Below are 16,717 nucleotides of genomic sequence, written 5' to 3'. Positions count from 1 at the left end.
GGGCCGACCCTTTTAGTCCTTGCTTGCAAAATAGTCCCGCAGCTCAATGAGTTTGCTGTGAATTATTATCAGTTGATACCTTTTCTGCAACCATGTTAGTGGGCAGGTAGAACTGGGTGACAAGCAGGGTAAGAACCAGACTAAGCAATTCTGGAAGACGGGGCATTTCCGGGAAGACGGGGCATTTCCAGGAAGACTAGATCTGATGGCCACAGTGGTCCAGGGCACTGTTTGAGACAGGGTGGGCACGTGCCAATGCCAGCCTTGTCTTTTGAAGTGTAGGCATGTCCTGGAAATGCATCTGCTCCTCGCGTGTTCATAGAAAATGGTAAACTAGGCCTCAAATGTTTCAGGATTGCTAAAACAGTTCTCAGCTAGCAGGAAGTTCCCAAACAGAAGGTCGAGTCCAGGTGAGTACAGATGCCTCATTATTGGCCTTTGATTGCCGGAGTTGAGGTGACCCATTTTTATTTGCTCAAACCTTTTACCACTTTCCCTTCTTTCCAGCTCTGCCTCCTCCTCCTCCTCCTCCTACACACCCTCCCCCATCTGCCCGGCCGTGACCATGACATTCTGCCAACCAATCCGTCCTGTGTTCTCCTACCTCGTGTGCATTTGACCCAGTTCTTAACCACTGGAACTGGTCTCAGAACATAGTGCATGAGAAGGACATGATGTAATGAGGAAAAAACTGTTACATTTTACTTTAAAATAATAAGGAAACATAATAAAAACAGCTCAGAGAAAGTAATAGAACAGGAACAAATCACCAAAATAATGAAGGGAAAGGGGAATAAAAGATTTGACAGAATGCTTTAGTTTGTTTTGACATTTTAACGGAGAGAGCCAAGCTTCTCATAAAGCTTGTTAACTAGAAGTGTAATAGATAGAGAAGCGATTATAAAAATGTTCTTTCAAAGGTTTACAAAAGGTTTTTGAGCTAAATTAAGATGGTTTCTGACTTCAAAAAGTAAAACATAAATTCAAACGTAGGGCATGTGAACAGAATTGACAACACTGTTACAGATGTTGGTTTCTTGGGTTCATGTAACTGAACTTTTGGTCCTGTGTCCTCTCTCGTCTTTTGCATTTGCTTCCATCTATGATGTCCCTGAACAGGTTGTCCCTACAGCTACACTGGAAGGGTCCTGAGATTGTTTCACATCCATCCATTCCTTCATTCCTTCATGTGTTCATTCAATGATCGTTTCTTGATTGACTGCTAAGTACTGCAAACTCCGACTGGCACTTTCCAAGACAGTCACTTAGTGGGGAAAACAAAAGGAATGATCATTGCATTTTATTAACATGCTGTATTTTACCGTACAGAGTATTGTGATGGAGAGAAAGGAGACCACAGGAGTGTTTGGGGCGGGGAAGAAACCCAATGGGATGAGAGAATGGAGTGGGATAGGGTTGGAGAGCTGCTCTGTAAGGGGTACAACGAAGAGAGAGAAATGTGTCAGGGTTGTGATGGCATCTTGGGTGGGTTCTGAAGGTTGAGTACGAGTTCGCCAGATGAGGATGACGAGGAGGACGGCCAAGGCTAAGGAGACGCCGGGTGTTTGTACAAAGGGTCGGCAGCAGTTCTCTAAAGCGGAAGGGCTGAAGCCATCACCTCTCTTTCTAGCTACCCCATCTGCTGAGCGTCCCCGAGTACCACAGGTGACATTGGGGAGACTGTAGTTGTTTTTGTTCTCTTTAACTTCTCGTCCTTCCCCCCAAGATTGTCGTGATAATCATCCAGACGCGAAGTCATTCCTGCTACAGGACGTTAAGGGTCTCCATTTCACTATCGCCCTCCGACTGAACTCCTAGAACAGCCAGGCAGGCCTCATAAAAAAATTATTTCATAGGTTCTCACGATTTATCTTAAGCAGCTGACATTTGGACTTGAACCATAACTGACATCACACACGAGCTATTCAAACAGTGCACACGTCAGGAAGCTTACTGTCAGCGGGACTTTTAAGCTGTATCCGATGGCAGGTAACCTGTTCCCACCTTAGTTCTGATGGACTTGTTCTTCTGCCCAGTTCTTATGGCTATCACCTGTTCTCCATTTCCTTTTTATAATTCTGGAATTATCTTATGCTGTTTGTCACTATTAACAGTTTTAAAAGAGATTATATAATCATCTGTTTAAATTTTAAAAATATAAATTAATGTCTTCAAATGCTTATTAAATGTAACAGTCTTTTTCTGCTTTTCCTAGAGTTTTTTCTAAACTTAATTGTAAATAACCTTATTTGTGAAATAACCTGAATATCTCTATTTTGAAAAGGAAGATGAATCAAATCATATACATGCATATATAAATAATATACATATATACAAATGAGAAAATAGGAAGAAAATTTAGTGCAAAATATCTATTTTTGCTATTTCCATTTTCTCCATTTTTTTAAAATTGATATTTACTTTTGCTTTATAATATATTTTAATATTTACTAAGTATAGAATTAGGCTATTTAAAAAGTGGTATCTGCTATTTTTTTCCAAAGTAACTTTAGAAAAATAGATTAATTGAACAAAGAGACCAACTTCATTTTACCAAAGCAGTGTGATACATATTTGATTTTCTCAAATGTATAATTTTATTATGATTTATTTAATTTCATTAAAAATACTTTTCATACAACAGTTTATAGATATATTGACATTGAAAACAAATAATTAGCTCTGTGTTTATATGTCAATAATACCCCTTAAAAGTTGAAAGTTGAAAAATTAAGTGAATACTGATTCTTAGAGTATCAACTATATTTGTTTTTTAACTTTGACCAAAAATCTTACAACTGTGCCCTTCAAATTAAAGTAAAATGAATTTTATTCTAATTCAATCGCCAAATCTATTTGCACTCTGTATTTATAGAATGAATAATTTTAAATTGGAAAGTCAGGCCACGTGAATAAAGAGTTCACCCAGGTAGTATTTTACAAAAAAAAGAACGAACTGGCATTTAATGGGCTACGTGAACACAAGATGAGGTGCTCATTGTTTAAATCTCAGTAAATACTTAGACCTAAAAAAGCTCAGTTTACTTATTAACTTAGTGAGAAATGTGATGGCAATTCAAAACATAAATTACTACTGCTGACAATAACTTCCAACTTATCCTACCTCAAAAAAACTGTTTCCATGTTTTGAAAAATTTTTTTCATTTATTTCAAGCAAATGTGGCTAACGTACATATGTGCCAATAGCTCCTCTTCTAACTGAAAGTTTTTGAGAATGAGTTTGAAGAGTTAGCTATTTGTCAATTCAGGCAAATAAAAGTTATGTCATAAGATAGGTTTAATTATTGTTATAACACAGCATAGTGAATGATTACTGTAAATATTTTTCTATGACATGAGTTGATATACTCCAAGTATCACAGAGTCGAACCGGAGGAGACAGGAGACACATTGGACATTAGAAGATCTGAGTATTAAGGAGAATTCCTCCACTATAAAAACGAGGGCAGAGGGGGTCCTTATCCTCGGGGATCCCACGTGTCGGTGGAGAATAGGCGAGACTCCAGTAAACATGAAAATAGTTAGGAGCCATGAGCTATGTTGTGAAGGAAGCCATCTTTAAGGACAGCCTGAAGGACGACACAAATGCAGCCGTCGGAAGTCTGCTGTCAGAATGTTTCACGGTCAAGGTGACCCGTGAGAGGCATCTGAGCCAAGACGCGGAAAAGCTATGCCAAGGTCGCCGACGGAGCAGGAGTCTCGCACTTCCCTTACCGGGCCTGGAGATGCCACGGAAAGTCCCTGGAGGAAGCGCAGGTCTAAGTACCCTTTGAAGTGGAGCGGGTCACCACCTGGGGGCTCTGATGGCAGAGAAACCGGAGTAAACATTCACTCTGGGGGACAGCGGAATATTGTGGAAGGCGGACGGGAAGGTCATGAGAGCGGTGTGTCTTTGTCTTTTATGTCTGGTTGTTAAAAACAAGGAACTGTATCTGAAAACTCAAGAGTGACAGGTGTCAACCTGGAAATACGTCAATAGCCAACAGGAAAACGCGCTGCCTCGGGCTAGCAAATGGGCTGAGTTTTCTGTGGCTGGATTACTCTTTCGATAAGACCACTACATTAGTAAAAATCATTGAAATCAAATAAATTAACTGAGAAAACCCGTCCTATTTCCTTATGTTAGCTTAGTAACAGAACGGGAACCAAGTTTATCGAAATGTTACTGGACTAGTGGAAAATTGTTCTTTCCTCGTAGCATTGGCATCTGCCTTTGACCTTGAACTCATTTACTTTCCTAATAATCTGAACGCTATGAAGCGGGTCTGAACGTTAAAAGCGAGAAACACACTTATTAGCCTGTAATGAAACAGGGCGTTTTTACCTAAGAACAAACAAGAACATTACAATTATACAAAATAAAACAGGACCTTGCTTCGGGGGGGCCTTGCTTCGGGGGGGGGGGGGCCGGAGGCGGGGGGGTGGGGGCGCGGGGGGGTGGTGGTGATGGTGCCGTTTCATGGCGGCGCATTGCCACCACCTAGTGGCTAAAAGCATATTTCCTTGTAAAAAGCAAAACTACCGCGGAATCATTTTCTTAGCAAGTTCCCTAACGTAAATGTGCTGAACGCTTGCCCAAACTTCAGAGGGAAGTTGGCGTGTGGGTTCCCACACGGATAGTACTTGTCACATCAAAGTGTAGTTTCACGTGTTCTATGAAATGGTGTGAAACGTTTTGATAATGAGTATGTTCTGTGATGAGATCTGGCTCCGTTGATTATTTTTTTCCCTTGCCTTTTAAAAAGAAACTCTAGAACAGAATGTTAAACCATGATTATAAAACCAAGTAAGGAAAGGAGTTTAGCAATGGAAAATACCAATGAACATACATGGTGATAACCATGTATCTTTAAATTTGCCATTTTAAAAAGTAATGTGTGGGAGGGTTACTAATGTAGTCATTCTAACATCAGGAGCAGTTATATGTGAATTAAGCAGTAGGGAGTATTTAAAATATTAGCAAGAATAACAGTAGGCATGAGCTTCATTTTCTTTACATGTTACTTAGTTAATTAATTTTTGCAAAATAAGAATCATACTGTATATGCAGATTCTGTCACTTCAATGTTCATTGTAAAACATAACACATGAGTGAATAAAATATGATCCCACTGTAATGAAATTAATTATAATTATCTTGTCAAGAAGTAGAATGTTTGCCATAACCTACAAGATCCCTGTGGGTTTCTTCTAGATTACTATCCCTATCTTCCTTCTAGAAGAAAATGTTATCTTAATATTTATGGTAATTACATGTTTGCTCTTCTCTAATAGTTTCAGAGCCAATGTACTCATTCCTGATACACATGACTATTCTTAGATTTTTTTATGGGTTAAATACTCCTGAGTAATAGATGGTCCTTTCCGTGTGTTTACTTTATGTGGTTATTATTCGCTCCATGTTCTTTCCAAGTGGTGGGATTTTTTTTAGACTTCTTAAATATTTACCAATGTCATGTTATTTTATTCAGGGTTTATTACAGTCTTAATTTTCAGTGGCAGCCATTTTTCATAAGATTATGGGCCACTTGGGTTTCTTTTCTTTGGTAAAATATGTGATCACATCTTTTACTATTATCTCCTTTTCTTGTTTTAACTACCCTTGTGTATTTTGTAAAAGTAGAGGATGAACCCAACTAATTCTGTACATGGACGCTGGAATTTTTTTGTACATTTTTGGTTCTAGAGCTCTTGAGGTTTTAAAATCTCTTTGAGTCGGTTTTAAGTCATTTTTTTTCCTAGGAATTTGTCTATTTTGTCAATATTCTGTTAAGATCTTTTTTGATGTTCACAAGATTTCTAAAGGCATCCCTTTTTGATTCAACATCATGGTTATTGATGCCTTCCTTCCTTTTTTATATTTTAATCAGTTTTGCCAGAATTTTATTACATCAGAATTGATCGTCCTGTTCTATCCTGTTTGAAATGTTTCCATATACTTTTGTATCATCTCACCACGCTTTATATTTCTAATGAAAATTTGTGTATCTGTAATGCGTATCCTGCATCTCTTTGATTACTGAACAACTCACTTCCCCCCTAGAGCAGATACCTTGTCTTTCTTATTAATTGCTTCTTTCTTCGCAGTTTAGATTAGTGCCCAATAAATATTTTCCAACTGCAGTACAGCAGTTAAAACAATATAGAAAAGTAGACCTATTTCTCTGGGAAGTTATTCTTACAAATTTTGCAGATTCGTTTCTGTAACCTAACATATATACATATATAATTTGGCTGGACCTATAACTATGTAGGTATTTCTAAAAGCAAAAATAAATCACTGCTTTAAGCTCTTGTTCCACTCTCGTCGTTTGCAGATTGCAACGAACCTCCCCCAAGAAGGCAGACGGAAGTCCTGGTGGGCTCGTGGTCGGAGCAAAGCTACAGCGAAGGCACCAAGGCCACGTACAAGTGCCGCCCGGGATATAGGACCTACGGCCTGATCACCGCGCAGTGCAAGCAGGGCCAGTGGGTGGACCTCAATCCGTCCAAAACGTGCCAGAGTGAGCGGCCCAGGCTTTGCTTGTTTAACTTCCAGAAACTTTTCGTTGCGAAAATACCGAATGCTCCCTGCTGTAGCCACACCGGCTGACTCCCACCGCCGTTGTCACTTAAATACGAGCTCGACGCCATCATGATTCTTGAACCTGATGGTGATCTTCCAAAACCCAGAACCGGAGCAGATGCGTTCCGCTCTCCAACAGGGGCGCTGCCTTTCTCGCTGTCCCGTAGCCCCCGTTCCGCCCGCCGGTACATTAGCGACCAGCCCTGCCCTGCGCCCTCCTGTAGAAAGCGTGTCTCGAGTTAGGCGCGACTGTCCCGTCCTTTTCTTCGTTTCAGAAAAGCCCTGTGGACACCCTGGGGATACTCCCTTCGGCTCCTTCGAACTCGCCGTGGGAGACAAGTTCGAATTCGGAGCCAAGGCCGTCTACACCTGCGACGAGGGGTGAGCAGTCCGCGCAAAGCGAGGTCCGGGGTCACGCAATGGATCATTGCTGTGACGCCCAGGAGCGGTCCTAATTTCTGTTTTTCAGGTTACAGTGTTTTTCTATGAGCCTTTTTAGAGCTGGCATGCACATAACCCCCAAAATTAAAATGAAATAAGGAACATGATTATATCTGGATACCATGATATCTCCTCAACATTGAAAAATTGCAATGAACCGTAATGACTCTTTAAGAGTAGCTCTCGGGGGCTGGGAACATAGTATGCATATAAATAAGGATTCACTCCAAGGGGTCTTCTCTACATTACTTTTTAAAAACATATTTCATTGGTTATGCTGTTACAGTAGTCCCAATTTTTTCCCCTTTGCTCCCCTCTGCCCAGTACCCGCCTTCCCTCCAGCAATCACATCCCCTTAGTTCATGTCCACGGGTCATGCATATAAGTTCTTTGGCTTCAACCTTTCCTATATTATTCTTAACTTCTCCCTGTCTATTTTGTACCAACCGATTAAGCTTCTTAGTCCCTGCACCATTTCCCCATTTCTCCCCCTCCCCCCTCCCAGCTGGTAACCCTCCAAATGATCCCCACACCTATGATTCTGTTCCTGTTCTGGTTTGCTTAGTTGGATTTTGTTTTTAGTTTTTTGGATTCAGTTGTTAATAGTTGTGAGTTTGTTGTCATTTTAATGTTCATAATTTTGATGTTTTTCTTAAGTAAGTCCCTTTGATATTTCATATAATAATGGCTTGGTAATGATGAACTCATTTAGCTTTCCTTTGTCTGGGAAGCACTTTCTCTGCCCTTCCATTCTAAATGATAGCTTTGCTGGATAGAGTAATCTTGATTGTGGGTCCTTGCTTTTCATCACATTGAGTACTTCTTGCCAGTCCCTTCTTGCCTACAAAGTTTCTTTTGAGAAATCAGCTGAGAGTCTTATAAGCACCTCTTTGTAGGTAATTCTCTGATTTTCTCTTGTTGCTTTTAAGATTCTCTCTTTATCTTTAACTTTGGGCATTTTAATTATGATGTGTCTTGGTGTGGTCCTCTTTGGGTCTAGCTTGTTTGAGACTATCTGTGCTTCCCGGACTTGTACATCTATTTCCTCTGCCAAATTTGGGAAGTTTTCCTTTATTATTTTTTCACATAACCTTTTGGTTTCTTGCTCTTCCTCTTCTCCTTCTGGCACCCCTATGATTCAGACGTTGGCACATTTAAAGTTGTCCCAGAGGTTCCTAAGCCTCTCCTCATTTTTTCAATTTTTGTTTCCTCATTCTGTACTGATTGACTGTCTTTTTCTTCCTCATGTTCCAAATCATTGATTGGAACCCCTGTTTCCTTCCCTTCACCATTGGTTTTGTATATATTTTGCTTCGTTTCATTTAGCGTAGCTTTCACTTCTTCCCGTAGGGGTTTGCCATACTCAAGCATATCTGTCAAGCCTGTGAGCATCTTTATCACCAGTGTTTTGAATTCTGCATCTATTAGGTTGTCTATCTCCTCGTCTGTTAGGTTCGCTATCTCCTCGTCACTTAGTTCTCCCACTGGAACCTTGATCCATTCCCCCTTTTGGGCCATACTTCTCTGTCTCCTCATTCTGACAGGTTCCTATGTTTGCCTCTGTGTCTTGGGTTGAGCTGTTGCACCTGTTACATTGTAAGAGGCGGAGTCGTAGGGATTCATCAGCACAGGGCGACCTGTTTCACCACGTTGTGGTGCTGTTTGTGGGGGAGGGTCTGAGAGGAAACAATGCTGCTTGCCCAGCACTCACCCCCTTTCCAGGCACCTCTCCCACCTCCACACCGGACTGGCGCCCCTCTAGCTGCTGCCCTGGCTATCGTTCCCAGAGTGGGTGTGTCTGCAAATGTTCTAGGACCATGGGGGCCCTTTTAACAAGTGGACTCTGCTGAGAGACCAGCAGTTTCTTCCTCTACCTCAACCCCCACTGGTTTGCTCAGTCAGAAGCAATGAAGCTTGATTTTCTCCGGTGCTGAAACCGTGAGATGTGCGGTCTGGTCTGGTGTTGGGAGCGCTCCCCTGGTGTCCCTCCTGACTTTTTACAACGTGTGACTGCTTTCTGCCGGCCTGTAGCTGCCGCTGCTGCTGCCACCAGCACACCGCGTCCTCTTCAGCCCGGCTCTGCCCCTCCTACCTGTCTGGATGAGTATTTCCTCTTTATATCTTTCTTTGTTGTACTTTCATGCAGCTTGATATTCTGGAACTTCTGGTTGTCTCTAGTTTTGAAGTAATCGTATTCCTTCTTAGTTGTGGAGGGAGACGCAGCGTGTCTGTCTAGGCCTTCATCCTGGCCGGAAGTCTCAAAGGCCCTCTTCTACACTATCCCTCTTGTGGTTATCAAAAGCTTTCCCATTACTTATTTTGGGAAGACCTGCTTTTGGCTCACAGCTACCCACTGTAACTTTGAGAAGGAGGCTTTGCCTGCTCTGAGGCCTCTAGCAAAGACTGCACATTCTGCACCTGCCTCAAGGAAATTTCCTTCACGTAGAGAATTTTAGGTTTTATGGGCAGGCTTGATTAGTTACTATAATTAGGTAATTTTGACATTGCATGGCCTGTATCAGCAGACTGGACTTGACAGCCACATTCCAGAAAGAATCTCTGGGATGGAGATGGGGACAAGTGCTGGAAACACATCCCACACCAGGGCATTTTGCCAGCACTGTCCCTGATTGTGCAAAAAGCCCAAAGCAACCAGAAGACATGACCGCCTTGGAGGGCGGGAGGACAGAGTGAAGCTGAAGGAGAGCGACCATGCAGCTGGCTGCTGGTTGCTATCATGTTCACGGGGGTTTCGGGGGGCGTTTATTACATTGTTAAGTGCAATGAATTAACTGACTCAATGAAAAAACAGCAGCAAATTGTGCATGAAACAGTGAATCTGTGTCACCAACCAAGGCGTGTGGTTATTCCAAGTCTGTCTGCCTGAGCGTTCACAGGTCTCTCTTAAGAAAGAAAAAAAAATTAAGAAAAATAAAAAGAAATTTAAGAGATAAAAACAGAAAGAGAGAGGGAAAGGAGTAAATGCGTATGCTCCTAATTTTCCCTGAAATGGAGGCTGGACATCCAGAATGTTATCAAATTTAAAAGTGCACAGCAGCGTTCATTATTAACTCATGACCCTGTTCTTTTGGGTTTCAGGTATCAAATGATAGGGGAAATTGATTACCGAGAATGTGAAGCAGATGGATGGACCAATGATATTCCTCTTTGTGAAGGTAAATGAAATGCTGAAATACCTAAGATTTTTAGAAATGTCTTACACTAAAATACCCTTAAAGTCTGTAATTAAATATTTCTTACTCAAATTATTTTTATGGTTTCTAATATAATACAGTGTGTGCATCTAAGCTTTTTAATACTGCATTATTTTGTGTTTCAATAACCAAATATGAATATAATCGAATCTGATCTAATATTTAAAGTATTAGGATGTAAGAAACCTAAAACTTATTTTTCTTTCCTTTTGGATTCTAACCTCTAGAAAGAACACAAATATCACTATTTACCTGAAGATCAGAATTTCCGCTTGATTAGTAATGCACTCACCCAAAACCACCCCAATGCAGGATCTCTGGGCACAGCTGAAGTAGAGACCGTAACTTAGACATCTCTGCCTTCTTGCCTGACCAGGGAGGATTTCCTGTGGTCTTGGTCTCACTGAAAAGAGAAGTAAGAGAAAGTTCTGCCCTTTCCTACTCGTCCAGAAAGCAGACAGTGAAAAGAGGAAAATTTCAACCCTGTTTCCAGAATTTGAGTTAGCAATCCCAATACCTGGTCATCATGGAAACAAAAGAGAGCAATCAGAATGGAGTTTCCCAGCTCCATGGTGAGGAGTAAAGGGAGAGGGCGAGAGAAAGAAGCAGGAAGGAAGGGAAGGAGTGGGGGAGGGAGAGAGAAACGGAAGGAGGAGAGGAGAAGCGTGATCACACATAAAGAGGAGACATGTTCCAGAGAACATCTGCCTTGGAAGTCACCCAGGGTGTTTGCTAAAAACTGAAATTTTGGGTTACTAAAGACCCTCCTGAAGGGGCACCTGTGGGGTGATGGGCAGGGAGGTAGCTGTAGACTTTCCATTTTAACAAGCATCCTAGTCATTCTACAGTAAAATGAAGCTGGAATGCCATAACCTAAGGGGTATTGGAAAATATTATGTAAAATCTAAAGAAACACTCAAATTATTTTGAATGCTGATGGAGAAAAGGAAGGAATTTTTAAACCTATTTCCTTATTGAAGTAAATGTCATCAAAAAGTTTGCTGTTATGCCTTTAGGAATACAGTGTCATATGATTGTGGGGCTTAAGTGGAAAATTTACGTTTAATTACCCCAAGCTTTGTATTTCTCAATTATTTAAGAAGCATTTGCTCACTCCTACCACAATATGAACTGTTATTCAAAGTAGTACTTCTCTGTGTCCACATCCATGGGAAAGGATCAGAGATAAACTCAGTATTGCTTTTTTCACTTAGCAGGCTCTCTCTCCCACAAACGGGGATACTGAATGCGTTTCTGAGAAAAAGAAAACACAGCCCACGTTTAAGTAATTTCCTCCAATCTTATCTTGCTGGCCTTATAGTGATATGTGTATATGTAAGTATCTTTCGTGATAAAGTTTCCAACCTCATTTAGGAAACATTGTGTTTCTTTTTCAGTGGTGAAGTGTCTGCCAGTGGCAGAGCCCAGGAACGGGAGAGTCGTTGATGGTTCGCTCGGGCTGGACCAGGAATACTCTTTCGGACAAGTGGTGAAGTTTGAGTGTAACTCGGGCTTCATGCTTGCCGGCCCTAAGGAGATACATTGCTCGGAGAACGGCGTTTGGAGTGAAGAAACCCCGAAGTGTGTCGGTAAGCGACACCGGCTGTTCATTTGATGACGTGAACGATTTTCGTTCTTCTCAGGAAACCATGCATTTGCGAACACCGTGTCTCCTAAAGAACCTAAATAATGCTGCTGATAACTAATGTGCATTGAGCACTTTCTGTGCCCCAGGGATGCATCGAGGTCCTTTATACGCGTCATCTCGTTTTGCATTCAAAATGGCTGATGTGATTCCAGTACCATTTTCACCTTCTATCGTTGAGAAAACTGTGGCATAAGGGAGCTAAACCAGACGTCCACGGTCACCCTGCATAAGGAGTCCGACGGGTACTCAGACCCAGGTTGTCCAACACCCAAGCGCATGCCCCGAACCCTGATTAAATTGTAGTTGGCTCTTATGGCTTGAAATAGCACGGTTAACTTTTCTGGGACAAGTTTTCATCTTGGCTTACGGAATTGGCTTCCCTTAAATGTGAAAGCCAAAAACTGTATTATTTATTTCAAGTGATGCATCATGAAGATACTGTTTCTCAGTGCCACTTCTAGGAAGTGGCTGGTTTGTGTTTGTGCCGCGTTTATTGTAAATATTGCGGAGCTGAATTGAGTCCATTAAACATATCTTTCCCTTTAAAAAGAGCTCTAGAGTAGCTCTAAGTCAAGAACTCTTTAAAGCACAGATGGCAAATAGAGTCAATAATATTTTCATAATTATATGCGGTGCCAGGTGGGTGCTAGACTTACCCGGGTGATCGCTTCATAAATTAGCTAAATAGCTAATCACTGGGTTAAATGCATGAAACTAGTATAATATTGTATGCCAATTGCAATTTGCACATTTAATTATAAACTGCTGACCCGCACATCAGGACCAATATGAGGGTCTGGGCTTTCATAATGACCCATTTTGGTTCATTTAAGTGCCATACTTTTGTTTTACCAGCACTTGCTTGGCAGAAATTTCTGCCATATTTATGTACCTAAAATCTGCAAATTGTTTACAGTGTCTTAGCCTAGTCTGTCCTACAATGCAAAGATGCAAAGAAAAGCATCCCTCATCTTAAAAACTTTTTCTAACAAAACTAATCCTTCGGGTCAGTAATGATAAATTATTTATATTCGATATAGCAAAGACTGTGTACTCTAGAGGTTTATGGACAGGGTTCACTTCTTGCAAGTAAATTTCTGTGGTGAGTGAAGATTGCCTGGAATGATTAATGCCTAAAAGAGGGAGAACAAGAGTTTGTTGATGAAGTCAAGGAGGGAAACCCATTCCAGCCAAGAGAAGGTCGTGCAGAAGAAGGCATTCACACGCGCTGAGGCTTCTGTGAGCACGCAGCGCCCCTGTCCCCATTGTCCTCGGGCCCAGGAATACGACATCACTGGGGAACAGAAGAGGGGCTGCTCCGAGCTTCCGAGTTGCTGGAGAACTCTGCACTGTACTGAAGGGTGTGGCTCTGATTCGGGCTGAACTGGGGCCCGTGGAGAGATTTTAGTGAAGCAATGGAGTGACAAGAAAAAAAAGTCACTAAGGTACAAACAGAAGAAGTGGTCGGAAAGGTGGGAGAACAGAACCAGGGAAATTAGCTCCGTGGCTATTTTCCCAGAGGCAGACTGTTTGCCAGGAGATGGCGTCTGAGCTGACGGCCAGGGTTCCAGATAGAATCCTTAGGCAGATGGCGGGGCCACACAAGGTGAAGGCCGGTTTGTTTGTGGAGCAATAATGACAATGAGAGCAATTAATTTATTTAACAAAAACAATAGTTAATAGTTCTGTCAATAATTACTCTATTGTTGATCACTAGGATATAGGTCACTTTGCAGATTACTCGATGACAATACTTATTACAATAGCCTCATAGCTATATTCAATTTCTTATACACAGTTGATGAATGGTGTTACCATGGTTTATTTCACCAGGACTAACTTATTATAAAATTAGCAACATAATTGTAATCAGAATTTTAACTTCTTTCAAAAAGCAAGGTTAAGAGCCACAGATAAATTCACCCAGCTTCAAGTCAAAACAGAACTTTTAGTTGGTTGCCTGCTTTACTCAATGGAAACAGAACTTCTGTCTTTATATAACTATGTCTTGGACACAGTCCTCTAACATGTAACAAACATTTTGGAATTTAATCCCTTATATTTAGAAGTCTCCTGCCAGAGGCCAGAAATTTTAAACGGAGAGCCCTTATCTCCTAAGGACTCTTACAAGGAGAAGGAGAGAATTCAGTACAAATGTTACCCAGGGTACAGTTACGGTGGAAGAGCCGAGGCCGTCTGCACCCACTCTGGGTGGAGCCCACTTCCTTCATGTACAGGTAACGTTACACTCCTCGTCTGTATCCTCTGCCTTATGATCTATCCATCATTCCAATGACCTTCGCTCTCTGCGCTCAGCTAATTATATCGCAGATGCTCCTTATTTTCCTGCTACGGTGGGAAGACCCACCTGCGGACGATGAAGAACTCCAGAATTAGGTGTATTTGCCTGAAATCTGTAAGAAATTTGAAACTAAATAATATAATAAATTTTGAAAGGGAAATAAGGTGAGATAAAACCCTTAAATTTTCTTCCATCCAGTCTATGTTTTGTATGTGTCAGGGGTTTTATTTGAGGGTAACTTATCAAAACTTCAGTCTCTGTACCCAGTTAGGGGCAGTCTCTAAGAACAAGTCATTTACAGGAATAATTACAAGTACCAAGTCCTGCTTAATAAAAACCACCTTTGACCCAAATTAACCCATTCCCTGTACAAGTTGGATTTTCTACATATTCACAATATAAAGTGCCAATATTGAATTATTATTACTGCGAATCTTAATGACTGTCTCTAACTGCAGAAAGATGCTGCCTCACAGATTTGGACAGTCTCAATTATTATTATTATTATTCTGGACAGAGGCCCCTGCCCTGGTGATGCATTGGTGGGGCCATTTATTTTAATGGAGATTGTAAGAGAGGAGAATTAAACGGTGTCAAGGGCTGTATGCCCAGAGCTGGAAAGCCGTCGCCAGACATTCTTCTACTCTTAATTAGCTTAACAAAGTTCTCCCGATATTATTTGGTTTTTCTCTTAGTGAAACTTGTGTTTTCTTTTTTAATAGTGTAACTTTTGACTTCAAGCCTTGGTGTTAAGTTTAGCTATACTACGAAGTGAAAAGTCAGGGGTAAACTGGGCTGCGATGGGGGTGTGAAATCATGATGGATATAGCAGATCAAAGTGAGAGAGAAAACAAACACACGCATTTAAGGTTCTTTCGTGGTTAGTGTCCATATTAAACACTGAAGACATATTTTACTTAAAACTTGTGTACAGGTGGTCATATATATTTTCTGTTACCTGTAATATAATCATTGCTAATTATATCATGTTAGCAATAGAGACATAATCAAAGTTTACTCTGGCAGGATGGAGTATACGTTTAAGTCCAATATTGAATGGGCCACTAGAATAGCTCTAGGAGCTAAAGGCACACAGTAGGACATGGCATGGAGAGGGGAGATATATGAGCAGTAATTACAGCTTTAGTGTCTGACCACATAGTGCAGTGATGGGAGGATGAAAATCGGGGTACCTTTCAGGCTTCTGTCGTGGACGTTGAACGAAGCAGAGAGAGCAGCTGTGAAAGGGCATTTGAAGGGTCTTGGTTGTGAAACAGAGCAGAAAGCTTGTACATTAGCTGAACTTGGACCAAGGGTGGAGAGAAGAAGTGTAAAACTGGAGAAGCCTGAGTCTCCTTTCAAGGGAAGGGGTTGACCACGTAAGACAGGCGGAAGGGGTAAACGGTGGTTTGTGATCCATGGGAAAACAACAGGTTTGAGGAGCTTGCTTGAATATAAACACAGGCAAAGGCTTCAGTTCAGAACGGATACAGCTGATGTTAAAGAAATTTTAAGAGGCGCGAGGGAGCCTACAGCTGGTAGCCTCGGTTGTTTTCTGAGAATGGAAGGGTCACTACCCAGTGGGGAAAGAGCAACTTTGTTAGGTGACCTGCCTGAAATGAGGAGCCCGTGGGTCGCTTACCATGAGAAATCGAATAAGAAGTAAATTAGGGCCCTATGACTGGATTCGGGCAACGCTGAATGTCTAGCACAGGTTCTGAGTCCAAAATAAAACATGGCACCAATATAAACGGTAACATATCCCGCCTACAGTAGTTAAAAGGCATGGTATTAGTTCTCTTGATCTGGGCGACCTTGGTAATCATTCCTCAAGGTATATTCATATCAAAGTCATCATATTCTACACTTGAAATACATGCAATTAATACCTGTCAATTATTCCTCAATCAAGTTGGAAAAATAACGTAGGTAGTTGAATTATTAAAAGGCACAGCATTTTATCACAAAAGGAATATCGCAAGTGACCTACTGTTGAGATATAGCAAAGCTGATGAAAAGGACTGAGAAAGGGAGCTTCACAAATTAGGACAGACTGGGTCAAGGCATGTAGCCCTAAAGTCAGATCCCGCCTGTCCCCACTCTACCAGCCACGTCTCGTTAGAACGCAGCCCCACCCCCTTGCTGATGCGTCGTCTGCGGCTACTTCTGCACCGCAGACGCGGAGCTTAACGGTGGCCTCGCAGCCAGACCATCGTATCAAAAGTTTCCCGACCCCTGGGCCAGCTTATCCCATTACAGTAAGAAAAATGTATGCCGAGGTTTCATTCGCCTGGCAAAGGAAACTTCATCTGCTCCCCATGCTGAATTCCAGGGTAGGTCAGAAAGGGACTCTGCTCCTTCCATTCATGTTAAAAATCGCACGACAGAGACCCAGCCTTTCCTTGCGCTTCTGTAATCACGGCTCCTGTGAAAAAGATTAAAATTCACACAATGGCTTTTAAACCCTCCTTCCTAAACCAAAGCATATCACACCCGCATTTACTTCACGGCTCCACTCAAGTCAA

General features: G+C 41.6%; 1 protein-coding gene across 1 annotated transcript in view; it reads left to right on the top strand.

Moving 5' to 3' along the window:
- Positions 1-16,717, top strand: part of CFH (complement factor H) — a 77,479-nt gene that overhangs the window by 2,001 nt on the left and 58,761 nt on the right. The window contains 5 exon segments of the mRNA XM_090263485.1: positions 6,339-6,524; positions 6,862-6,967; positions 10,127-10,203; positions 11,640-11,831; positions 13,957-14,127. Of these exon segments, the coding sequence (XP_090119611.1) occupies positions 6,339-6,524; positions 6,862-6,967; positions 10,127-10,203; positions 11,640-11,831; positions 13,957-14,127 (732 nt within the window).

The sequence above is a fragment of the Furipterus horrens genome, unplaced genomic scaffold (genome assembly GCF_987537825.1).
Source record: "Furipterus horrens unplaced genomic scaffold, mFurHor1.1.pri manual_scaffold_15, whole genome shotgun sequence".
NCBI lineage: Eukaryota > Metazoa > Chordata > Mammalia > Chiroptera > Furipteridae > Furipterus > Furipterus horrens.
Note: the sequence above shows the minus strand (reverse complement) of the source record. Positions and strands in the feature narration are given on the sequence as shown.